This window comes from Lutra lutra, chromosome 4 (assembly GCF_902655055.1).
Source record: "Lutra lutra chromosome 4, mLutLut1.2, whole genome shotgun sequence".
Taxonomy (NCBI): domain Eukaryota; kingdom Metazoa; phylum Chordata; class Mammalia; order Carnivora; family Mustelidae; genus Lutra; species Lutra lutra.
This window is the reverse complement of record NC_062281.1, coordinates 165,854,023-165,881,004: the sequence shown is the minus strand read 5'-3', so window position 1 is coordinate 165,881,004 and position 26,982 is coordinate 165,854,023. Positions and strand designations below refer to the sequence as shown.

The following is a 26,982-nucleotide window of genomic DNA, read 5'->3' as shown; positions in this document are numbered from 1 at the left end:
AAAAAAATCTTTAAAAAAACAAAGGAAATGTTATTAAGAAAATAAGGAAGGGAAAATACATTTATAATAGTGTACTGTACTTATCGAAATAAATCTGTGTACAATGGCGCTATGCAGTGCAAACCTGGGTTGTTCAAGGGTCAATTGTGCTTTTTAATAGCCTATCAAGATGATTCTAAATAGTGATTCATAAAGCAGGTTGAGAACTACACCGTTTAATGCAGCTATAAAAAGGAATGAGAAATATCTCCATACTACTAAGAAATCAACTTAAGGATCTTTCATTAAATGGAAAAAAGCAAGGTTAAGACAATTATGCATAGTATGCTGTCATTTATATAAGAAAGTGGGAAATACATATGTATATATGTACACACACACACACACAAATATATTTGTATTTTTAAAAAATGAAGTACAAACTATAAAATTAAAAGAAAGCAGCACCTATGGCAGAAGAAAGCAATAAGGTGAAGGGAATTTCTCTCAATATACCTTGCTCTATAGATTTGACTTTAAGAATGATTTATATCACATATATATTTAAAAAGGAACATTTCTAAAAAGCAATCTCTAAAAATAAAAAAAAAAAAATACAGGGGTGCCTGGGTGGCTCAGTCAATTGAGCATCTGACTCCTGATTTTGGCTCAGGCTGTGATCTCAGGGTCCTGGGATTGAGTGCCATACTGGGCTCCGTGCTCAGCAGGGAGTCTGCTTGAGGATTCTCTCCCTCTCCCTCTACCCCTCCCCCCATTCATATACATTCTCTCTCTCTCTCTCCCTCTCTCTCAAATAAATAAATAAATAAATAAATCTTTAAAAATTACAACAAATGAACCTAAGTTTATATCAAGTTGGTGGCACTGCAACCCAGAGAGAAACTAACACAAACAACCTTATATCATATTATTGACTATCCTTCACTTGAGGGTAAGAAAAAAAGAGATGCAAGTAACTCAAACACTGTCAGTAATGAGGATGGTGGTAAAGTGTTACTGTTATTCTGAGACTATTGTATGTGTCTACACAATAGAACAAATGAGTTATTTTGTTAGTGATATGGAGAACTAGGGTTTTGTTGTAGTACAAAGGAGATACAAATTTAAGATAGCCAAGATAAAGTAAATAAAAACACCATTTGTCCTGAATTTTAGTAGGAAGTATCAATAAGAACTAACAATTTTATCTTTAATAATAGTAGTAAGGCAGTTCCTATTTCTGCCAAAAAGACATAGAAAGAACAACCAACCCAGAAGCTCTGAGCGCTCTAGCGTTCAGATTATAGTCTCTATCATTTCCCACTAAAAGGAACCCACGCACCTAAAAGAAATAGCTGAAGTCGTATTTGGGGCAGATAATATATAAGATAAACCTGGAACATTTTGAAATTTCAAAAGTCCAAGAGAGCTATCAAGCAATAAAGAGTCAAGAGACCATTGATGCGGCTCCTATATAGCCAACGAATGGACAAATTAGGAATTATAAGGATAATTAATGCAATGGAATGAAACATGTCAAGTATGTATGAATTCTTGGGCTTACGACAGTAAACTACAGTAACAAAAAAAAAACTATCCTTAAATATTTTTGGAGGATGGTAGTAAACCAATTCATCATTTTGTAAATTGGTAAATAAAGAAAAGAATCAAGCATTTAAGCTTTCTTCCATGAATGATATCCTCACAATAGCCAAATAATTTATGGAAATTTATTTTAATAGACATATTCCATTTAATTTATGTGGATAGAATTATTTATAAGATTAAAATTTCCCATTCTGCAACCATAATGAATTGATTGATCTAAATCAGGGGTCAGCAAATTATAGCCAGCAAGCTGGTCATCTGTTTTTATAGATGTAAGATTTTATTGGAACACAGCATTGCTCATTTGTTTATGTATTGTCTCTGGCTGCTTTTGTATTACAATGACAAAGCTGACTAGTTGTAACCGAGAATGTATGGCCAATAAGCCTGAAAGTTTTGCTGTCTAACCCTTTAAGAAAATCTGTCAACCTTTGATCTAGGCCGCAAACAGTAATGGCTGCTACGTTATAAAATAAGAGACAACGAGACCATATATGCTTCCTAATAGAAGTAAACACCATCATCTATGAGATATTCTTATAAAAAACTGAACCTGAACCTGATCAAGCCTCTAGACCTAGCTGCCAATTTCTAGGAGAGAGAGAACAGAGAAACCTGTCAAATGATACCACAGAGATACAATTGGAAAAATCTAATTGTGGGGGATATTAAAGACAAATTATTTAGGTTTTTCAACAAATAAATTGTAAGACAAAAATAAGAGAGAAGGAGAACCCACAGGTTAAAAGAGACTTAAAGGACATATCAACCAACTGCAATATGTGGATATTTGGATCCTGATTCAAAGAAACTAACAGAGAGAGAGAAACAGACAGACAACAGGGAAAATTTAAACACTGAGTAAATATTTGTTGATATTAATGAATTATCATTAATTTATATGTGATAACGTTATTATGATTATGTTTTAAAAATATTATCTATGCGACATAGATACTAAATATTTAAGGACAGAATGACATAATGTTTGGGCAGTTGGGCAGGATGAGTGAGGGAATACATGCGGATAACAAATAAAACAAGACTATGTGTTGGTAATTATCAAGGATAAAGAATACAAGGACCTCAACTGTGCTATTCCTTCTACTTTTGTATATGTTTGGAATTTTACATTACAAATAAAGTTTTTAGTTGGAGGATAATGTTCAGTAACCACTTTTGGAGATCTTGCAAATGATACCTGTTATGTAATGCTCAGTTAATTCAGTATAATCTTCTGAGGGGAACACAGCCCATAGCTCATAACCTGTCTCTTCTCTGTTGAGACTCACTGCAACAGTGACTAACAGCTATTGATGAGATGGGCTACATCACCGAGGTATATCGAGGGGGGAAGAAAAAAGGTAAGTCTGATCTTGAGAAGAAAAATGTAATGGGGTTATTGGTTTAAATAAAATAATGCAAATTAATTCAAAGTGAGAAAATTACAAGGACCAGGTGAGAATTTGGGAGAAAGGAAAGAAGGAATCCCTACAACAGTCATAACTCCACTGGGAAATTTTCTCTCACCTCTTGTTACCATTGTAGGATTTGGTAAAAGCTCTGTGGTTTTTGAGGCAGATTAAATGGTAAGATCTCCTTCTATTCTCTCTTTCAGGGTAAATGAGAACTGACAAGGAAGGATGAAAGGTGTGGTTTCTAGCTAAAAAAAAAAAAGAGACCTTGGGGCGCCTGGGTGGCTCAGTGGGTTAAGCCGCTGCCTTCGGCTCAGGTCATGGTCTCAGGGTCCTGGGATCGAGCCCCGCATCGGGCTCTCCGCTCAGCAGGGAGCCTGCTTCCTCCTCTCTCTCTGCCTGCCTCTCTGCCTGCTTGTGATCTCTCTGTCAAATAAATAAATAAAATCTTTAAAAAAAAAAAAAAAGAGAGACCTTAAGAGAAGCCTGGATATTATAAGTTAATGGAGAGGCGGATCTGTCCAGATTTTACAGCTCATTTCATTTTGGGTGGGCCCTTTCTTTTAGCCATATGAAAAAGAAGGAATAGGCAGGGGACCCTAGGCTTTTTCATAATAGGATGTACAATTTTGGAAAGATAACTAATTGGCTAAGGAGAGCTTAGGTCTAGTTACTCACCCAGAGGGGGCTGCAGCATACCCCCATTCTTCTCACAGTTCCCAATAGGCTGGATTTCAGCTGAGTCAACCAGCCGCCAGAAGTCATTCTTGTTGTCGCTGCCATCAAGGCGAAGGCGGAGGCGGGCACCTGTCAGTCCAACCACTGTGGCAATACACGTGGATGTGGTGTTCCTGGGGTCCTGCGCTTCCAATTTCATGCTGATCTTGAACTCGTTGCTTGGAGGTGTGTAGGACTGAGAAAAACAAGCCATGGGGATTAGGAAGACTAAGAGTGAATGGCATTTTCTGTACGGATGTTGAGCTGGAACCTGACAATTTATGCTTTGGACTGAAATTGGTTATAGCTGGGCCTAAGACAACTGCCTTGAACTATTCCCTAATTCTTAGGAAGGGTTTCATATAAAAGAAATGTTGGAAGGTAAGATGAAGGGGATAAAATTACTTTCCACAGAGGCATCAAATATTGACTCATACCAGTAAGAAAAGCACAGCAGTGTCTCAAATGGTCCTGATTTAAATGCTTGCTTATCCTGTCTTCTCCAACATCCTAAATCTCCAGGTATTCATAACATTTTCTTCTTAGAAATCATCCTATTAAACTTGCATATCCTCAGTATCTCTTCATGGAGCATTTCAGTGTATTGGTTTGTATATTCACCACACACACTATTGGGGGTTAAAAGTTTTCTTATTTTGCCATTACCTTACAAATCAATTCATATTTAAAAACAATTTTAAGTTGACATACTATAAACTATACCCTTTGTTAAATCTTGACATATATATATACCCATGACACCATACACAGCACAACACCCTAGGAACCATAACCACAATAAAGATAATGAACATGGACACATTCCCAAAGTTTTCTCAGGTCCCTTTATAATCCCTCTGTCTAGCCCTTCCCAGACCACTGCTCCCAGGTAAACACTGATCACCTTCTATCACTGTACACTGATTGGCTGCATTTTCCAGTTCTAAGTGGAGTCACAGAGAATAAACTCTTTTTGTGTGTGTCTAGCTCCTTTCACTCAGCATAATCTGATAGTCACCCATATTGTTGGATATATCAATAATTCATTTCTTTTTTCTAAGAATCTTGTTTTTTACAGCAGTTTTAGGTTCAGAAGAAAACTGACCAGAAGGTGAAGAGATCTTCCATATACACCCTGCCCCGAATACATGTGCAGTCTCCCCTATTACCAACACCTCCCACCACAGCAGTACATTTGTTACAACTGATGAACCTATCTGGACACACAATAATTACCCAAAGTCCACATTTTACACTAGGGTTCTCTCTTGGTGTACGTTTTGTGGTTTCCATCAAATGTATAATGACAGGTATTCATGATTATAGGATCATACAAAATAGTTTAACTGCCTTAAAAATTCTCTGTGCTGAGTCAATTATCATATGGTTTCACTTATTTGTGGAGCATAACAAATAGCATGGAGGACAAGGGGAGATGGAGAGGAGAAGGGAGTTGAGGGAAATTGGAAGGGGAGGTGAACCATGAGAGACTATGGACTCTGAAAAACGATCTGAGAATTTTGAAGGGGTGGGGGGTGGGAGGTTGGGGGCACCAGGTGGTGGGTATTGTAGAGGGCACGGATTGCATGGAGCACTGGGTGTGGTGCAAAAATAATGAATACTGTTATGCTGAAAAAAAAAATAAAATGTTGTTTGAGATTAAAAAAAAAAAAATTCTCTGTGCTCTGCCTATTCATCCCTCACCCACTCAACCGCTGATCTTTTTAGGGTCTCCATAGTTTTGCCTTTTCCAGGATGTCATATAGGTGGAATCATATAGTAGGCAGCCTTTTCAGACCGGCTTCTTCCCCTCAGTATATGCAAGTTAAGTTTCCTCCGTGTCTGTTCATGGCCCAATAGCTCATTTCTTTTTACAGCTGGATTATGTCCCATTTATTGGCTATACCACAGTTTTTTCATTTGCCCACTGAAGGACATCTTTTTTGCTTCCAAGTTTTGGCAGTTATGAATAGAAGTGCAATAAACTTCTATGCACAGGTTTTTGTGAAGATGTAAGTTTTAAAATCCTTTGGGTAAATACCAAGGAATATGATTGCTAGATTGTATAGAAAGAGTATGTTCAGTTTTGTAAGAAATCGACAAACTATCCTTCAATATGGCCATATAATTTTGCACTCCCCCCAGCAATGAATGAGAGCTTCTTTTGTTCTACATCCTTGTCAGCTTTTGGTTATGTCACTCTTCTGGATTTTGGCCACTCTAATTAGTGTGTTGTGGTATCTCACTACTGTTAATTCCTATTTCTCTGATGATACACGATGTGGGACATCTTTTCACATGCTTTTTTGTCATCTGTATGTCTTTGGTGAGGTGTTTATTGACATCTTTGGCCCATTTTTTTAAATCAAGTCGTCTTCTTTCTTATTTTTGAGACTTTTAAGTGTTCTTTGTATATTTTAGACAACATTCCTTTATCAGATATGCCTTTTGCAAATATATTCTCCCAGTCTGTGGCTTGTCTCCTTATTCTTCTGACAGTGTCATTCCCAGAGCAGGTTTTAATCTTAATGAAGTCCAGCTTCTCCATTATTTCCTTCATGGATCATGCCTTTGGTGTTATATTTAAACAGTCATCACCACACCCAACGTCATCTTGTTTTTCTCCTATGTTATCTTCTAGGAGTTTATAGTTTTAAGTTATACATTTAGTCCGTGATCAGCTTTGAATTAGTTTTTGTGAAGGGTGTAAGGTTTCTCTCTAGATTCCTTTTTTTCGTGTGTGTGGCTATTGTTGTTTAAGCACTATCCATTGGGGAAAAAAAAAAAAAAACTATCTTAGCTCCATTGTATTGCCTTTGCTCCTTTGTCAAAGATCAGTTGCCTTTATTTTGAGGGACTATTTCTTGGCTCTCTTTTCTGTTCCACTGATTCATGTGGCTCTTCTTTTGCAAATACCACACTGTCTTGACTCCTGTTTCTTTATAGCGAGCCTTTAAGTTGGGTAGAACCAATCCTCCAACTCTGTTCTCCTTCAATATTATGTTGGCTATTCTAGATCTCATCTCGCTACATAAACTTTAGAATCAATTTTTTTCTACAAAATAACTGGCTGTAATTTTGATTAGGCTTGGACTGAATCTATAGATCACATTGGGAAGAACTGTCATCTTGGTAATAAAACTAACACCTATCCTTTTTTTTAAAAGATTTTATTTATTTGAGAGAGAGAGAGCACATGCAAGCAGGAGGATGGGCAGGTGGAGAGAGAGAATCTCAAGTAGACTCCACACTGAGCCGTGGAGCCTAATGTGGGGCTCAATCACATGACCCTGAGTTTATGACATGAGCCAAAATCAAGAGTTGGATGCTTAACTGACTGAGCCACCCAGGTACACCAAGCCTTCCTATTCTTGAACATCACTATTGCTCCAGTTTTTTAAAAGTTTCTTAATTTCATTTACCAGAGTTTTATAGTTTTCCTCATACGAATCTTGTATATATTCTGTTAGATAAATATCTAAGTATTTCATTTTTGGAGGTGCTAAGTGGAATTGTGTTTTTAATTGCAAATTCCACTTGTTCATTATACTATAAAGGAAAGTAATTGACTTTTATATATTAGCCTTGTATCTTATGAACTTGCTATAACTGCTTATTAGTTCTAGGAGGGTTTTTTGTCAATTCAAGTTTGCTACAGAGACGATTATGTCATCTGAAAACAAAGAGAGTTTTATTTTTTCCCTCCCAATCTGTATATCTTTAATTTTCTTGTCTTATTACAGTATCCAAAACTTCCACTATGATATTGAAAAGGAGTGGTGAGAAGAGATGTCCTTGTCTTATTCCTGATCTTAGCAGGAAAGCTTCTCATTTCTCACCATTAAGTATGATGTTGGCTATAGGATTTTTGTAGAAATTATCAGTCTGCATAACTATTCTGATATTTACTGATATTTATCCATATTGTTGAATTAATCAATAATTCATTTCTTTTTATTGCTGAGTTCATGTTGATAAACATTTGGTGTGTTTCTAGTTTTTGATTATTACAAATTAATCTATGAACACCCATGTATGAATCTTTGTATGGAAAATATACATATATTGCTGCTATTGTAAATGAGAGTTTCTCTTCCATTTTGTCTTCTATTGAGTTACTTTTAACCATAGTACTGAGATATAAAAACATTTTTTTTCCAAGTTAAAGATGTATTATTCAATTCCTAATTTAGTGATTTTTTTTTTGGCTGAGTAGTTTGTTGACGTTTTTTGCCAAACTATATTTTAAAGTAATTGAATCATTTTATGTTTTCACCAGTAGCTTATGAAAGTTCCATTTTACTCCACATCCTTGCCACTGTTAAGTTTGGTGAGTCCTTTTTGTCAGAGACATTTAAATAAATGGATAGAGATATCTCATTATCATTTTTCTTTGTATTTCCATAATGAAACAATGTTAACCGTCAATTTATGTACTTATTTGTCACCCACATATTTTCTTTGGCGGTTGCTCTAATCTTTCAATCTGAATCCTTTTCCTTCTTCTCTCCCTAAAAGCCTCCCTTCCTCCTTTCCCCCTTTTTTTTTTTGGCCTGGTCACATTGGTAGTACAATGTTGAATGGAAATGGCAAGAACAGACATCCTTGTCTTGTTCCTGACATTAAGGGAAAAGCATTTAAACTTTTACCATTAAGTATGATAGCTTTAAGATTTACATAGCTGCCTTTTAGGGGTTAGGATTTAGGAAATGCCCTTCTATTTCTTTCTTTCTTTCTTTTTAAAATTTTATTTATTTGACTGAGAAAAACATAGCAAGAGAGGGAACACAAGCAGGGGGAGTGGGAGAGGGAGAAGCAGGCTTCCTGCTGAGCAGGGAGCCTGAGGTGGGGCTGGATCCCAGGACCCTGGGATCATGACCTGAGCCAAAGGCAGATGCTTAATAACTGAGCCACCCAGGCACCAAAATGCCCTTCCTTCCATTTCTTGTTTGTTGAGAGTTTTTATTAGTAATGGACATTGGATTTTGTCAGTGCTTTTTTGCATCTACTGAGTTGATCACAGTTTTTCTTCATTAGTGTGTTCATATGGTAAAACACTGATTGACTTTTGAATGTTTAATCAACCTAGCATTCTTGGAATTAAGTTCCACTTGGTCATGATTACATATTGCTAGAATCAATTTCCTAGAATTTTCCTTAGAATTTTTACAAGTATTTTCATGTGAGATGTTGCCTTGTGGTTCTTTTTTTGCAGTATCTTTACCTGATTTTGGTATCAGAGTAATACTTGCCTCATAGAATAAGCTGGAATGTATTCCCTTCCCTTAAACTTTCCGGAAGAGTCTGTATAGAACTTGCATTACCTTTTCCTTAAACGTTTGCAATAATTCACCAGTGAAGTCATCTAGGCCTAGGCCTGAAATTTTCTTTATGAGAAATTTCTTAGCTATGAATTCAACTTCTGTAACAGCAATAGTGTTATTCAGAACTTTGGTAATCTGTGTTATTCATGAAAATTATCCATTTCAATGAAGTTGTCAAATTTAAAGGCATAAATTTGTTCATAATATTCCTTTATTAGTCTTTAAATATTTGTGCAATCAATAGTGATGTTACCCCTTCCAGTTCTGACATTAGTAATCTGTGTTTTCTCTCTTTTATTATTGATTAATCTGGCTAGAGGTTTATCATTTCTATTGATATTTGCAAAGAATCAGCTTTTGGCCTCAATGATTTTCTCTATTATTTTTCTGTTTCTTCTATTATTGTTTTATGCTCTGATCTTTATTATTTCCTTTCCTCTGCTTACTTTAGGGTTAATGTGCCCTTTTTCTCCCCCTCATTATTTAAAATGGAAGCTGAGGTCACTAGATGAAATTCTTTTTGGTATCAGTGCTGTAAGTTCATTGTAAGGACTGCTTAGCAGCAATCCACAATTTTGAAATTTTCATTTCCATTTAGTTGAAAATATTTTCTAATGTCCCTTTTTATTTCTCCATACCCAAAGGGTATTTAGAAATGTGTTACTTAGTTTCCAAATATTTGGAGGTATTATTTTCCAGATAACTTAAAAAAAAAATTTAAATTTTTTCAGTGTTCCAAGATTTGTTGTTTATGTACTATACCCAGTGCTCCACGCAATACGTGCCCTTTTTAATACCCACCACCAGGCTCACCCATTCCCCCCACCCCCTTCCCCTCTAAAACCCACAGTTTGTTTCTCAAAGTCCACAGTCTCCCCCTCCGATTTCCCCAACTCACTTTTCCTTTCCTTCTCCTAATGTCCTCCATGTTACTCCTTATGCTCCACAAGTAAGTGAAACATATGATAATTGACTCTCTCTGCTTGACTTATTTCACTCACCATAAACTCCTCCAGTCCCGTCCATGTTCATACAAAAGTTGGGTATTCATCCTTTCTGATGGCTGAGTAATATTCCACTGTATATATGGAGCATATCTTCTTTATCCATTCATCCATTGAAGGGCATCTTGGCTCTTTCCACAGTTTGGTGATTGTGGACATTGCTGCTATGAACATTGGGGTGCACATAGCCCTTCTTTTCACTACATCTGTATCTTTGGGGAAATACCCAGCAGTGCAAATGCAGGATCATAGGGTAGCTCTATTTTTAATTTTTCCAAGTAACTTTTTGCTATTAATTTTTCATTTATATTCAGTATAACCCAAGAACATACTTTTTATTACTTATATCCTTTTAAATTGATCAAAACTTACTTTATGGTCCAGAATATGGTCTAACTTGGCAAATATTCTGTGTGCACTTGGTAAGAATGTACATTCTACTGTTGCTGAGGGTGCTCTATACATGTCAGTTAGGTCCAGTTGGTTGACAGTGTTATTAACGTCTACTACTGTTCACTTGCTGATTTCCTACTATGTGTTCTTTACTTATAGACGGGAGTATTAGAACCCCATCCATAAGTAAATTTAGGTTTATTCATTTCTCCTTACATTTCCTTTTTTTTTTAACTTTAAAAAAAAGATTTAATTTATTTATTTGACACAGAGAGAGATCACAAGTAATCAGAGAGGCAGGCAGAGAGAGAGGGGAAGCAGGCTCCCTGCTGAGCAGAGAGCCCAATGTGGTACTCAATCCTGGGACCCTGAGATCATGACCTAAGCCAAAGGCAGTGGCTTAACCCTCTGAGCCACCCAGGCGCCCCTCTCCTTACATTTCTATCATTTTTTGCTTCATGTAAAAATGTCTGAAACAGGGGCGCCTGGTGGCTCAGTGGGTTAAAGCCTCTGCCTTCGGCTCAGGTCATGATCCCGGGGTCCTGGGATCGAGCCCCGCATCGGGCTCTCTGCTTGGCAGGGAGCCTGCCTCCCTTTCTCTCTCTCTTCCTGCCTCTCTGCCTACTTGAGATCTCTGTCTGTCAAATAAATAAGTAAAAAAATCTTTAAAAAAAAATGTCTGAAACATTTTCATGATGAAATTACCTTTTTTTATCTTTGGCAGTATTCTCTACTCTGAAATAAACTTTGATATTAACATTGTCATTTTAGTTTATTGTGGCTAATGTCAGCAAGGTATACCATTTTCTATCCTTTTACTTTTAACGTGTTTGTGTCTTTATAGTTAAAGCATAATTTCTTGCAAGAAATTAAATTTTGTTTTTTTATTTAATGTGACAATCTCAACCTTTGAGCTAGGGCATTTAGACCATTTATAATTAATTTGATTACTGATATGACTGGATTTAAGTCTAACATCTGTTATTTATTTTCTATTATTTTAGTGGTTGCTCTGCTGTTTATAGTAAACAAGTTTAACTTATCAGTCTATCTTCAAGTAAAAAGTATAATAAGAATCTTATAAGAATCTTACAACAGTATCTTTAAGATGTCTCCTCTCCTGGGCATTTATTTGTTATACATTTTACTTATTCATCTGTTATCACCTGTACAATACAATATGATTATTACTATTTACATGATTATCTTTGTAGAGATTTAAATAATAAGGATAAACACCTGATGTATTTGCCCTTGTCATAACAATTACCAGGGACTCTCATTCTTTTTTACAGATCTGTAATTCCACCAGGTATTATTTTTGGAAGGTCTTTTGACTGGGTATAGAATTCCAGGTTGAGAGTTTTTGCTTTTGGTATTTTGAACATGTTACTCAACTTCCTTGATTGCATTGTTTCTGACAAGAAAATATAATGTTATTCTTATCTTAGTTAACCTTTATGTAAAGTGTCTTTTTTTTGTCTGGCTGCTTTTAAGATGTTCTCAATTGCTAACTTTGAGCATTTATGATATGAATTAATGTAGTTTTCTTCTTGTCTTTTATTTGGGGGGGATTCATAGAGCTTCTTCAATCTGTGCATTTACAGTTTTCCTCAATTTTGGAAATTTTCTAGCTATTTTATCTTCAAATATTTTTTTCTGTCCCTCATCTCTTCTCCTTTGGGCACTCTAATTACACGGCCTATGAAGTTACCCCACGGAAACTGAAGTCATCCTTTGGCTCACTGATGTTATTTTTCATCTTTTTAAGATTCTTTTCTCTCTTTGTGTTTCATTTTGGATAGTTTCTACTGCTATGCCTTCAAGTTTACTGATCTCTTCTGCCATTACTCCCATCCAGTATACTTTTCATTTTGCACTTAGCAGTTCAATATGAGTCTTTTTATATTTTTCACATCTCTGCTTAACTTTCAAACACATGGAATACAATTAAAATACACATTTTAATGTTTTTGTCTGCTATTCTAAGATCTATATAGATTCTGGGTCTGTTTCAATTGGTTGATACATTATTCTGCTCATGACTGATTATGTTTTCCTGCCTCAGACATTTGACTTTTACCTGTTGGTTGCTGGTTATTTTTGCATTTCTTCTTGTGCTCTGTTCTTACATGCACTTAAGTTACCTGAAAACACTTTGATCATTTTGAGTCTTGCTTTTATGATTTGTTAGGCAGGTCCAGAGAAGTGCTCATTCTAAGGCTAATTATTTCCCACTGCAGAGTAAGACTGTTCTAAGTTTTCTGACCCATGACACATGAATTATGAGGTTTTCCAGTCTAGCTGGTGGAATCAGGCATTATCCCCAGTCCTGTGGGAGTGTGAGGCTCTATTCCTTACAATACCAATCCTGTCAGATGGTTTTTCTCTGGCTTTGGGTAGTTTCCTCATCTGCATACATGAAACAACATCACTTTGCTGAACACTTTTTTTTTTTTTTTTTTTTAAAGTGCTGAACACTTTAAGAGGGTTTTCTGCAGATCTCTGTGCTTTTCTTTCTGTGCAGCTCTCTCCTCTTAGGCACTCTGTCCTCTAAATTCTAGCCTTCTTGGTTTCTCCTCTCAGTTCTGTCTCTTCAAATTAGGGAGCCACTGGCCCAACCTGGGCTCCTCTTCTATGGGCCACAGTCTCAAAACTCTCTTAAGGCTGTAAGCTAGGAAGTCAGAAGGGGCTTAACTCATTGTTTTTCATTGCTCAGATATCACTGTACGTGGCTGCCTGATCTTCAGTAACTTGAAAACTACTGTATAATATACTGTCTTTTATCATTATTTCTGGTGGAAATATGAATTTAGTCCCTGTTATTTCAAATGAGCAGAAGTCCTGGATTTGTATTTTTATTTAAAACACAGACACAATTCAAAGTGAAATGCTGACAACTTGAGGAAATAAACACTTGACTAACAAAGGAAGAAAGGTATAAATTAACTTCCTGATGTTTAGCTCTGCCTAGCACCAGTATACTTTGTTTACCAGCTTATCATGTGCTGAGATAGGCAACATTATCTGTGCATTCTGTGGGACACTTACCCCTATATGGGAAGGTCTGAGAAACCTCTAATAAGGTCCTAACATACTCTCCAATGGAACTTGTACCAGTATTCTTATGGGAAGGGAAGACTGTGGCCGGGGTGTTGCATAAAGAGAAATGAATATTGCTCCACTTTCAAACACTGTCTACAGGCTGTAACTCTGCTTCCTATCTGTCTGAATTAAGAGCTTTCATAAAAATTAGGTATTGTTCCCAGGAACAAAACATAGCTTCAAAGAGGTTAAGAAAGGAAAAGGTGTTACTTGGGATGAAGTTGGAGAGACTGTCTACTGCCAAAATTCATGAATTTTTTTTTTTTTAAGATTTATTTATTTATTTATTTGACAGAGAGAGATCACAAGCAGGCAGAGAGGCAGGCAGAGAGAGAGGAGGAAGCAGGCTCCCTGCTGAGCAGAGAGCCCGATGCGGGGCTCGATCCCAGGACTCTGAGATCATGACCTGAGCCGAAGGCAGCGGCTTAACCCTCTGAGCCACCCAGGCGCCCCAAAATTCATGAATTTTGAGCCTTGAGCTGTTTTCTTCTCACAGAAGTTTATTCTGGGGCCTTCAGGTGAGAAGTCCAAGCGCTTGTTTTGCTTGTTTCAGGATCAGAACAAACCTACTTGCCTCCCACCTACTAAAGATGTTGAGAATCAATTACCTGCTTGAAGCAATGGACAGGCGCTGGGACTGAACATGTTTCTTTTAGGTATTTGTCCCAGGTAAAATGACCTGTAAAGGAAATAGAAATCTCTATCACAGTCAACTTCCTAAAAAGTGCTTTTGGGATGTAATCTACTCTAAACATGGGACATTTTTGGACTTGCTCTGAGTGTAAGAAAAAACTTATTTTCCCCTATTGGGCTCAAAAGAGTATTAGGGGTAGAAATCTAGGTAACCTGAGTGGATCATTTTAGATCAACGTTTTAAAATCATGGTCTGAAGATGACCTTCACATGGTTTTCATGTTAGTCCCTAAAGGGATCCAAAATGCCAGAGTGAGATATACCAATATCTCACACAAGTGTCCAGGAAGCTTTGGACAGCTGAACAGAAGACACAGAGAGTGGGTGAGGAGAATCCTTCTGAACACCCTGTCTCCTGTCGAAGAGATCCCTTAATACCATCAAATGATAGCTTTTAACACCCAGTACGGTTGGATCCCACCCTCTCAGCTTAGAGAGAATGGAGGAGAGATATAGGGTAAGATGGTTGGATGGCAGCAAAAACTGGAATGAGTGAGATTATACTTGAATCCTTGCTCTCTCTCACGCACCCCTAAACCACTCCCATTCTTGCCACAACTGCATTGCTCTGAGCTGCAAAATGACAAAGATGTGGTAATTTACAGAAAAGTAGGTCCTTGTAGCATTTCTGAGAGTAACTAAGAATAAGTAAGGGAGTCTACAGGATCTTTTAGCCTCTTGAAGTGGGCTTTAGAGCCTCTCAAAGTTTGAGGAACACTAATACCCACCTAGAGGTGACCCCATGAGGGTGCAGGGAAGATCCCAGAGACTCTCACAAGCTAAAACACCATAGCAAACCAACATTTCTTGAAGTTTCCTCTGCAGTGGAGCAGCACAGGGCCACTTTGGACCATACAAAAAGCAGTAGACACTGGGAATAAAAATGATTCGCTGAATGATGAAATCTAAATCACTTCAAAGATGCTGCCACGACTTCATACTCTATTGACTTTATAGCTTCTATCTTAAAACTGGTAGCTTTCCCGCCATCCTTAAGCAAGCCCAACAGATTTGGCTGGCTCACAGTCAGTTCTGAACCACCTCATGAACTCGCCGGTGATTAACTATCTAAAATATAGAGTCCATAGGGTAAATGAGATGGATATTCCCTGGAATCAAGATTTGAGGAGCTTATCAGAATGTAATAAAGAGTATATGCTCTTAGCTGAAACATCCATAAAGCAAGGAATGAATACAGTTCATTACTATTTGCTGTTAGGAAAAGTAAAACACTACAAATTACTATTCCATGCTTACAAATAAAGGATTAAGTCCAATAGCAAGTCTGGGATTTGAGTGAACTGTAATTCTTGAAAGTCCGGCATCTATGGCAACACTGTCCACTAAAACTTTCTGTAATGATAGAAATGTTTTGTGTCTGTATTGTCCAGTTAAGGCAGCCACCGGCCACATGTAACTACTGAACACTTGAAATGTGAATGAGGAATTTAAGTTTAAATTAATTTGATTTAATTTATATTCCTACATCTGAGTAACAGCTACTGTATTAGTGCAGGTCTAGAGGTTTGGTCAGTCCTGGGTAATTACTTGTAGTAGCTTGAGCTTTGACCACAAGCACCCAAGAGACTTTGGTTTTAAAAATTAATGGCAGCATCAGGGGTACCAAAATAATTAGGATATTAAATACAGTTCTCTATTACACATCAATTATGGTAATCAATCCCTGTTATATAGGCAAGAAACCTCACATCTTTCTCCCTATAGAGAACACCCTATTACCAACAGAATGAAAAGGAATCTCCCTGTTAAAAGCAGTTCACCCACTGTGATTGAACCACACCTAGATAAGCATTTTTCTTAAATTTTACTGCTTAGGCATCCTAAGGCTTTGTCTCTTAATTTCAGGTAAATTGAGATAAACTGACTTTTTCTGACACATAAGAATGCCTGAGCACCTGCTGTAATGCCCATAATGCCATCATATCTACCACATCTCCAACTATACACACACATACACACAAACAGGACGGGCAGCAAGGTGCAGATCAGGGAGGGGTTGTCAAACTTTCTGTAAAGGACAAGACAGTAAAAATGTTACTTCTGTTGGGCCACACAGTCTCTGTCATAAATACTCAACTGTGTACTGTAGCCTGAAAATGGCCACAGGCAGTATATATATGAATGAACAGGGTTGTGTACACTAATACTTTATTTATAAAAATAGGCAGTGGGCTGGATTCGCCAACCCCTGGCATATTATTATTGATTCCCAAATGTTACTTATCATCAGACTCTCCTAAATAATTTTTCTCATTTCTTTAAATAGAGTTTTAGCCCCCAGCTTCAGAGGTTCTCATTCAGTAGGCTTTTGAGTGTGGTCTGAAAAATCTGTATTTTCAAAGGTTCCCTAAGTAATTCTGATTCACATCTGTGTCTCGAGATTACTGGTGTAGTTAGAAGTATGTAATATTCAGAGTCAGAAGATGCTGGATAAAGTCTTGTGTTTTTTTTTAAGACCTTATTTATTTACAGGTGAGAGAGAGAGAAAGAGAAAACATAAGCAGGGAGGAGGGGCAGAAGAAGAGGGAGAAGCAGACCCCTGCTGAGTAGGGAGCCCAATGCAAGGCTAGACACCAGGACCCCAGGATCATGCATGACCTGAGCTGAAGGCAGACACTTAACCAACTGAGCCACCCAGGCGCCCCTAAAGTCTTATTTCTATAACCATCTTGGATAAGTTATTTAATCCTTCCAAGCATTAGTTTACTCATCAGGATGGAGATAATACCTATCATGCAAAATTGTACATGTACTCACTCATTCAATAAATATTAAACTTCCAAGTACAAAGGCACTGTGTTAAATGTAAGAGGAACAAGATAGACATGGCTCCTAAAATTCATAAAGCTTGCAGTTTAGTAATAAGCAGCAATATTAAATAAATAATAACACAAATAATCTGGTACAATTATGACCAATGTAAGTTAATGAGGTGGTACAGGTTGCCTTGAGAATGCAGAATGGGAAAAATCTAATCTGCTACAGGGGTCAAGGATTACTATGAAGATTAATATTATTAACTCATTTAAGTATAATGTTTTATCGTTTACAGAGTGATTTCAATTATTCATTCAATTGATGTTTGAATATTTCTCTATGTGCCAGGCAGTATTCTCAGTGCTGGGGTAAGACAGGAGGTTCCTGCCCTTATGGAATTTACATTCTGGTGCATGATGAGGCACAATTAACATATAACCAAATAAATAAAGTAATGAGTAATAAGTATTTGAAAGAAATAGTACTAGACAGAGGCTGGTAACTATCTTAAATGGTGAAGTTATGGACAGATGCTCTACACAGGAAACAATGGAACTGAAACGTTACAGGTAAGAAAAAGCCAGTCATCTCATTTATATTACTGAATAATGTTTATGTAAGTTTTCTTTAAACTCTAATCCGTACCACTTGATAGTTATTATTAGGAAGTAAAATCCCTGCCGTGAAGAGAATTACACACTACAGAAAAGTAAAATTCCCCAAAACTGAAATTCCCCAAAATGTAAAGCACAACGATCCACCAAGGTGAATGCATGAATCCTCTTCTCTAATACTTATTCATTCAACAAATAGTTATTGCACACCTACCATGTACCAACCCTAGTTCCAGGCACTGGTGATATATAGCAAAGAATAAAATAGCCAAAGTCTCTGTCCACAGGGAGCTTACTCTCTAAGGGGGAAGAAAAACAATAAATAAACAAATAAATATATGTCAGTTGGTTTAGCGGGCAACAGAAATACTTTTTATATGGCCTTTTTCAAATAAAGAAGAAAGCAAGGTAAGAGGGAAAGAGTGCCAATAGGGGTGTGTGTACTATTTTAGGCAGATGGTTAAGAAAGGCATCTTGATGAAGCGGTATAAAAGTTGAGACCTGAAGCTCCCTCCAGCCTTTGCTTGAATACTTCCAAGGCTGAAAACCCCCTTATTCAGTTATTATTCAACAGTACAAATGGATAGACTTTACCCTTTAGAGTTGGGCGAAGTCTGCCTTCTTCTAACCTCTACCCATTGGTCCCGGGCATAATACGTACAATCTCTCTTTCTAAAGATGTCCCAAACCCCTCAAATGCTGCTGATCTGATCTGGTTACATGAGGCACCTTCACCCGCGCTGGTTACTATCTGTCCACATTTCTCTACAATGACTCCACCCCATTCCACCTTAAGTGCAGAACCCAAATTCCTAAGAGAAATAAAGACAATCATAGTCTTTAGATCAGAAATCCTACTCCAAGATTACTGTCTGAAAACTTTCCATTGTTTATATGTGCCATAATTCACATTAGTTAACAAAAATATTTATTAAATAATCTCAGTGGTTATTTGAGTGTTTTCTAATTTTTGATGAGTATTTTTGTACACACATCTTTTAACACTTTTAAGATTACCACTTTAGGGCAAATTCCTAAGGGGGGATTAATGAACAAAGAGCAGACATATTTTGATACAATATAATTCCTACCAGTAGTGCATAAGAATATGTTTCTTATAGTCTTTTTCTTTAATTTTTTTTTATTTACTAGATTTTTTTTATTTTTTTTATTTATTTACTAGAGAGTACAAGTAGGCAGAGGGAGAAGGAGAAGCAGGACCCTGGGATCACGACCTAAGCTGAAGGCAAATGCTTAACCGACTGAGCCACCAAGGAGCCCCTGTTTCTTACGTTCTTGCTAAAACTGCTTTAACATTCTCTACACTTGTGATAAACCTTACCAGAGAAGAAAAAAAAATGCTGTTATACTTCTATATGCAATTCTTTGATTACTAATAAAGTTAAAGATCTTCTTAGGCTTATTAGTCTATTTGTATTTTATTTAATCATTTTTCACTGAGGTATTCTTTAGTTTTCTCAGATTCTAAAAGTTCCATGTAGATTAAAGATATTAGTCCTTTGCCTGTCACGTATGTTGCAGACATCTGTCTCAGTCTGCTAGGATTTGCCCTTCAATTTCTCAGTCTTGTTCTTTATGACTTCTGGCTTTCATATCATGCTTTCTTTACTTCAATTTATAAGAAATATTAACCCAGGTTTTCTTCTAGGATTTCTCAGGTTTCATTTAAATGTTTGTTCTATTTTGAATTTAGTTTGTTAGACAGATAAGACAAAGATGTTGATTTCCTCTTCACCTCTATTCAATAAATGTGCTCACTGCCATTTATTGAATAAATCACCTTCTCCCCATTGATTTGAAATGTCACTTTGGTCGCATATTGATTTCTTATATACATTTGTGTTCTGTCCCTCTCATCAGTCCATTCCAGCATGAGGAGCACTTTGTTTCACGTAATTTCAAAACCAATCTAAACAGAGCAAGTACTTTTCATAAGGCATACCCTCAACCATGCTTTCTTGGCACTTTCAAATGATTAATAAGTTATGGCATAGCCAGCACTAACAAAACCAAGTTATTTTAAAATGTCCAAAGTTTAAGTTTATGAGATACACAGTGCTGTTCATTATCAAAACAGTGTCCAGGGCGCCTGGGTGGCTCAGTGGGTTAAGCCGCTGCCTTCGGCTCAGGTCATGATCTCAGGGTCCTGGGATCGAGTCTCGCATCGGGTTCTCTGCTCGGCAGAGATCCTGCTTCCCTCTCTCTCTCTCTCTGCCTGCCTCTCCATCTACTTGTGATCTCTCTCTGTCAAATAAATAAATAAAATCTTAAAAAAAAACAACAGTGTCCATAAGCCTTTTAGATCAGGAATTTGATAATTTTTAATGAATCAACTAAAGATAAAACACCAAGCCAAAAAAAAAAAAAAACCTCTGACTCTCCCTGTTTCTCAGAACAAATCCCACCATTTCCCAGCTCCTGTAACATCCTATTCACACCTTTTATTTTCATACTCTTCACATCATACCATCATTATTATTTAAGTTCTTTACAGATAGCAGCTATCTTTATTACTGTTTTTTAAATCTTCACTGATTCATTAGTGCCTGACACTTAACACAGGCTCCATAAAAGTACAGTGAATAAAGTGAGTGAAAAGAAGAAGGAGGTATGCCACAGTGCTACTCTGTTCTGGACTAGTGAAATCATACCCAGGATATTACATTTAGTTCTGGGAGCTATACTTTGAGAGGACAGAATAAACCAAACCCTAAATGGTGACCTAAGTGGTGAAGGGACACAAAACCCCATCACCTACGGAGCAGCTGAAAGAATGATGAACATTCAGCATGAAGAAAAAAAGCAAAGTCTTGGAGCCATTTTTCCATCTATCCATACAGCAAATATATTTATCGTATGTATCAAAGCACTGTGCTGGGTGCTAGAGATACAACTGTGATCAAAGTATTGTTCTTGCCCTCACAGAGCTTCAGTGAGGGGCAGAAACTAAACTACCAACTGTAATAAATTATGCTAAGTGCTGTGGTTGGCTAGGAGGGTGCTACAGGAGGACTTGTGGAAGGATCCCCAGAGGAAGCAACCTCTCCTCTTCTAAGTTAAAGTGTAGAAGGATAAGCAGAAGTCAGTCAAGGAGAAAGAAAATCCTTTCTTTTTTAAAAAAGATTTATTTATTTACTTATTTGAGAGAGAGAGAGAATACAAGCAGGGGATAGGGGCAGAGAGAGAAGCAGACTCTCCAGAGCAAGGAGCTTGCTGTGGGACTCAATCTCACGACCCTGAGCTCATCACCTGAGCAGAAGGTAGATACTTAACTGACCGAGCCACCCAAGCGCCCCAACTTATCACTGACTGAGCCACCCAGGCACCCTGAGGGAATATTAAAAAAAAAAAAAAAAAAAAAAAGAATTTTTTTTCAGACTAAAAGAAAAGCATGTATAAAGGGCCAGAAGTAAGGAAAGGTAGTTTTAAAAACTGAGTATTTTAGTATGGCTAATGGGTAGAGTTAAAAAAAACAGTAGTTTAGAAAAGAGGCTTTAGATCAAAGTGGTGTTCAGGGACCAGAGAACCTCCTACACCACATTAATGAGAAGAGGAAGCATGGAAGGTTCTGGGGGAGGAGGCATTCTGTCTGCAGTGTGAAGGACGGATTAGAGGGAGACAAGGCTGGAGGCAGGAAGACTAGTTAGGAAGCTATTCTAATAATCTAGGTATGAGATGGTGGTACTTCAACTAGGAAGGTAAGAATGGCAGGGAGAAGGCAGTCCCTAACACTTTCTAATAACTAGAGGCTGGTGAGTGAAAAATTGGCTAAACTATTCTATATTTCCCTAAAAGTTGTAAGTATGATAGACAGAATTTACAAAGAAACAGATTTTGGCCCAATAAATATTTTTCTGAATATGAAGCAAGTTCCTGAGGAGGCTATAAGTCCCCAACAAATTTGAGGAGTTCGAGACAAGGCATTTTTATAAGATACTCAAAATGTCCAATTTTGAAATGCTGAGCCAAGTTAGATTATTTTGAGGCCTCTTCCAATCTCTGAAATTCTAGAAATCTACTGAATTTCATTTCAATTTGATATTTGGGGTTGCTCTCCATGCTTGATGGGGAAATGAAATATGTAGGATTAACTTGACAGCAGCTATGCCTACCTACGCCTGTGCTATGTTAGCACAGCCTCTACTCCTTGCACAAGGGAAAATATACTTTCAAATTTTATGGTACCCACTTTTCACAATCCCCTATCAACAAAAGAGACTGTTCACAGCATCCCCTGTCACTGAACCGTATGGAATTGTCACCATTCATATTAGCAACAGAACCCAAACCAGCGGCAGCTCTCACTGAGTACCTTCCATATGCCTACACCATGCCATACAATGTTCACTATCTCTCACGTTCATTATAACCTGAAAAGTAGGTTTTATTCCCAGTTTAAAGACGAAGAACTAGGCTCAGAAAGACTAATTTTCCCAAAGTCACAAAACTGGTAAGTGGGGAATAGGGATTTGAACCAAGGTCTATCTTATTCTCATGTCTATGCTTTTTCTACCACACACCAGTGCCTCAGAAAGCTTGAGGCAAGTTTGAAGTCGTTAAAAAGTGATTCTCATTTATTGCTTATCAAGTGCTAAGCCCTTTACCTGCATTATTTAATTTCATTCATTTCTTCAGCTCATATTCATAGCTGAATATTCCAAGAATATTCCAAGATTTGACTTAGAGTTGTATCTGAGGCTAATCCCTCAACAGAATGAAAATAACAATCCTCCAAAGTTGGAAAGTATTTGAGAGTATTTTAAGATGCTTTCACATCCATTAGCTCACGTAATCTTCTTAAAAACCCTGTGAAGTAGGGAGAATGGGATTATTATCCCCATTTTCCAAGCTAGAAAACTAAGGATGAACATCACAAAGTTCCAAAGTGCAGCTGGCTTTCAAAAGATCCAGGAGTTCTCACTCCTAGTCTAGTGTTCTGCGCTATCTTCTTTGTCAGTGGGCAATAAAAGTAATGTTCTTGGAAGAAAAGGCAAGAGGGAGCATAAAGACACTGATAATAATAGAGCTGAACATGTGAAGTTGCAGTAACAAAATATACAAAAATATCTGAACAAAAACCAATAAAGGCATTAGGATAGTCATACTTATGTTACATATAGAAAGACTTTAAGGGACTAAGAAGACCGACATTTGTTTATGCAGAAATCCTGAAGGCTGATTAAGAATGATTAACATTATTTCTCAAATCCTAGTCCTGAGGTACACCCTGTAGGGATGAAATTAAATGTAGTAGCAGTTTGACTCTTGTTATTTCAACTGTTAATATTTCTGATTGTATTTAGTTAAAAAATTTAGAAAATCTTTAGGTTAAACTTCAGTGCAATATATCTCATGAATAATTTCTCTTGGGAAAATCCCTCCAAGTTCTAATTTACGGACAGTCAGGGTTTGCATTAGCTGTGGATTTGGTGAGTGAAGAGAAGCTTCCCGTATGGGCCTCCTTGGACTCTGTGTAACTGACTACTCTCCCCTCCCCATCTTTGTTCGCTTGTTCTGCGCCTCCTGATAAGGAGGGTTTGGCCTGACAGCTGAGAGGACTGGCTGCATGGGCTCCAGAAGCAGCCGAGCAGAGGACAGACAGCACCGCATTCTTTTCCTAGTCACACTCTAATCTCTGGTTTGGTTAGTACCCATATTCAACAGAAATACAAGAAAGAAATCTTACCTAGTTCCAAGACGTCAGTAGCTTCTATTAAAGAAAAAAAACGTTACAGCATAAGTCATTGTGACAAACATACCAAAAGGATAAAAAGGTGACGTTCTGGGGTAAAATGAAGACTTGAGAGTTTGTGTAATCCAACCCTCTCATTTTAAAAGATACTGAGTGTGTTATTAGTGCGTTACAGTAGTTGTGGAATATATCACCCAATTCTGCCTCACTCCCAAGGCTAAAGTCTTAGATAATTTGGAATTATCTGTACTCAGAGTCTAAGTTTCCTGACTTCTGGTTTAAAACAAAGCAAACTGCTTTGGGCAGATACCTCTACAAACTATAATATTTGCTTGTGTGTTAGCCAGTGAGTGTTTTGTACCACAGACCTCTAACAACAAAGGTTTCATGGTAAGAGATGTCAGATTAAATTTTTCCATGTACACAGAGGTTTTTATTTCCTTACCTTGATATTGGGATGCAGACTCTGAAAGGTGACCATATTTGTGTTTTCTAACATCATTCCAGTCTATTTCTGCAGGAAGAGAGAAGACAGTCATGTGAAAAGGAAATGCAAGATTCAATAATTCTCTAAGTTAAGAGTAGGTCTTCATAGTTTTTGATAAAGTAATCCACTTCTGAGATTGTATACTAAGAAAATGCTCCAAAATACAGAAAAAAAAGGTTTTATTTATAAAGCTTCATTTTTGTTTAGTAATAACAAAAAGGGGGGCAACTAAATGTTCAGAAGACTGATTAAGATATCACATCAATCACATGACAAAATATTTTGCAGCTATTAAATTTTTACAAAGGCGACATAACAAAATAGGAAAATGTTTAAGATATGATGTTATCTGATAAAATATCAGGTCAAAAATTATATTCATGGGACGCCTGGGTGGCTCAGTTGGTTAAGCAGCTGCCTTCGGCTCAGGTCATGATCCCAAGTCCTGGGATCGAGTCCCGCATCGGGCTCCTTGCTCAGCAGGGAGCCTGCTTCTCCCTCTGCCTCTGCCTGCCATTCTGTCTGCCTGCACTCGCTCTCTCTCCCTCTCTCTCTGACAAATAAATAAAATCTTAAAAAAAAAATTATATTCATGAAATAATCGTAGTTATGAAAACAAAGTACACCCCTGCTATGGATTGAATTGTGTCCAACCACCCCCCGACATTCTAATGTAACTGTATTTGGAGACAGAGCCTATAAAGAAGTAATTACATTAAAATGATATCATTGGGGTGAGCCCTAATCTGATAAAACTAGTGTCCTTAAAAGAAGAGGAAATTTGGACACATACAGGGACAAAGAAAAGACCACGTGAAGACAGGGAGAAGACTGACATCTACAAACCAAGGAGAGAGGCCTCAGAAAAAAACAATCCTGCCTATAACTTCATCTCTGACTTCTAGCCTCCAGAATCATGAGAAAATAAATTTCTGTTTAAATCACCAGGTCTGTAATCTTTGTAGCCCTAGCAAATTAATACAACCCTACAAAGTTATCACTAGAAAAAAAAAAAAAGAAGCAAACATAGCAAATATAAACATCTGGTTATCGTTAGGGGATGGTCTTGTCCCCCCCCCATCTTCTAATCTCATTTATTTTTGCATTTTCTATAAAGAGGATAAGTTACTTATATAATGTAAATACATTTTCCTTGTTTGAAACTTTAATCTACTGACCCTACCACTTTCTCACCATCAATTACCTATCACGTTTTTACTTCCCTTCTTAACCAACTTAGATCCCATCGTCCCTCATTAAAAACACTCCTGGGCAAACACTCTTAACTCCCTTCCACTACTTCTTTTTTGGGGGGGGGGAAGGGGAGGGTCATATTTGCCTAGCAAAGCCTCAGTCTTAACTCTGATTAAAGCCACTTATCCACCTATATACCACGCCTACCCCAACTGCTCACAAGTACTAAAGACAAACAAATGCAAGCTTGCTGGTCTCACTTTAAACTCATGGCCATAATTCTCAAATGCCACTTAACACCATCTAGAAATCATACCACATTTCCCTACTGTGTTTGCTTTTCCACCTTCAAAAAAAATTCATATATTTTTCCCTCACCTCATACTCCAAATATTCCCCCCCTCACCTTTACTCTTAGGGATGATGTTAATTCAGTGTTCATTGAGAAAACAGAAATAAGGGATAGGAACCTTCTATATGCCACTATTTTCAGGAAGGTACAGACCTGATCATGTTTAGTCCTATATCCCCCGTGTACCGTATAGGAGCAGGTCCTCAGTTAGTGTTTAGTGAATGAATAAATCTACTCACCATCATTCTATCTGACTGCTCTCCTATTGCTGTGGATGAAGTGCCTAGTTTTTTTTTTTTTATTTTATTTTATTTTATTTTGTTTTTTATTGAAGTGCCTAGTTTTTATCAAAAGGGAATGCTCCAGTTCTCATTTCCTCTCATCCTCTCAAGGACTTTGTAAGTATTTCTTTTCTAATAGACCATTTGCACCTGCATCCTTACTGCTCCATCATCTATAGACAAACTGAAGAGTATCATGCTAAGTGAAATAAGTCAAGCAGAGAAAGACAATCACTATATGGTTTCACTCCCATGTGGAATATAAGGTATAGTGCAGAGGACCACAGGGGAAGGGAGGGAAGGCTGAATGGGAAGGATTCAGAGACGGAGACAAACCATGAGAGACTCTGGACTCCGTGAAAAAAATTGAGGGTTACAGAAGGGAGTGGGGTACAGGTATGGGGTAACCAGGAATGCGTATTAAGGAGGGCACGTGATGTGATGAGTACTGGGCATTACGCACAACTAATGAATCGTTAAACACTACATCAAAAACTAATGACGTACTATATGTTGGCTAATTAGACATAATAAAAAATAAAAACATAAAAAACAAAACAAAACAAAAACCAAACACACAAAACAAAAGAACACCTCCCCTCTCTTAATCCCACATATATCCCTCCTGCTTTATCCTTCAATTTCTCAGGGAAATTTATTTTATTTGTCTATACTCATTGCTTCCTCACTTCCTCACGTTATCTCCTCATTCAAACAGGGTTTTTCTGTTTACTACTCCTCTGAGATCATTCATATATTGGCCTCCTCTTGGAATTCCATGCTTATGTATATGACCACCTACAGGCTGTCTCTACAAGGTTATCAAATCAGACACTTCAAACTTAACGTGGCTAAAACAGAATGCTATCTCTTGCCAATCTGTTCTTCTTTTTTCTTTAGTTTTTATTTAGATTCCAGTTAGTTAACATACAGTGTAACATTAATTTCAGGTGTGCAGTATAGTGATTCAACTCTTCCATACATCACGCAGTGCTTATCACAAGTGTCTTCCTAAACCCCCATCATCTTTTTCACCCATCCCCCACCTACCTCCCCTCTGGTAACCATCACCTTGTTCTCTACATTTAAGAGTCTGTTATTGGTTTGTCTCTCTCTCTTTTTTTCCTTTTTGCTTATTTGTTTTGTTTCTTAAATTCCACATATGAGTGAAATTATATGTGCTGGAGATGCCATTTATCGGTTTGGGGAAGACTGTTCCTCTTTTTGTTTTCTCCAAACCAGTGAACAGCATCTCCATCACTGAGTTGCTCAAGCCAAAAATCCCTGAGATTATCCTTGATGCCTCTACTTCCTTCACACTCACA

The 26,982-nt window shown here is 37.3% G+C and overlaps 1 protein-coding gene across 19 annotated transcripts in view; it reads right to left on the bottom strand.

The window, feature by feature from the left end:
• Window positions 1–26,982, bottom strand: part of SCMH1 (Scm polycomb group protein homolog 1) — a 174,321-nt gene that overhangs the window by 98,529 nt on the left and 48,810 nt on the right. For 10 of the 19 annotated variants that reach the window (XR_007126414.1, XM_047723942.1, XM_047723936.1 and 7 more), the window contains 4 exons: window positions 23,789–23,857; window positions 23,338–23,361; window positions 14,154–14,224; window positions 3,681–3,915 (listed from right to left, as the gene is read on the bottom strand). Coding sequence is in view for 18 of the 19 variants with exons in the window: in XM_047723942.1 (XP_047579898.1) it covers window positions 3,681–3,915; window positions 14,154–14,224; window positions 23,338–23,361; window positions 23,789–23,857 (399 nt within the window). In the remaining variant the exon portion in view is untranslated. Of the gene's footprint in view, window positions 1–3,680; window positions 3,916–14,153; window positions 14,225–17,844; window positions 17,927–23,337; window positions 23,362–23,788; window positions 23,858–26,982 lie in introns of those variants that run through there. The other 9 variants (XM_047723926.1, XM_047723932.1, XM_047723933.1 and 6 more) reach the window with 4 other exon arrangements.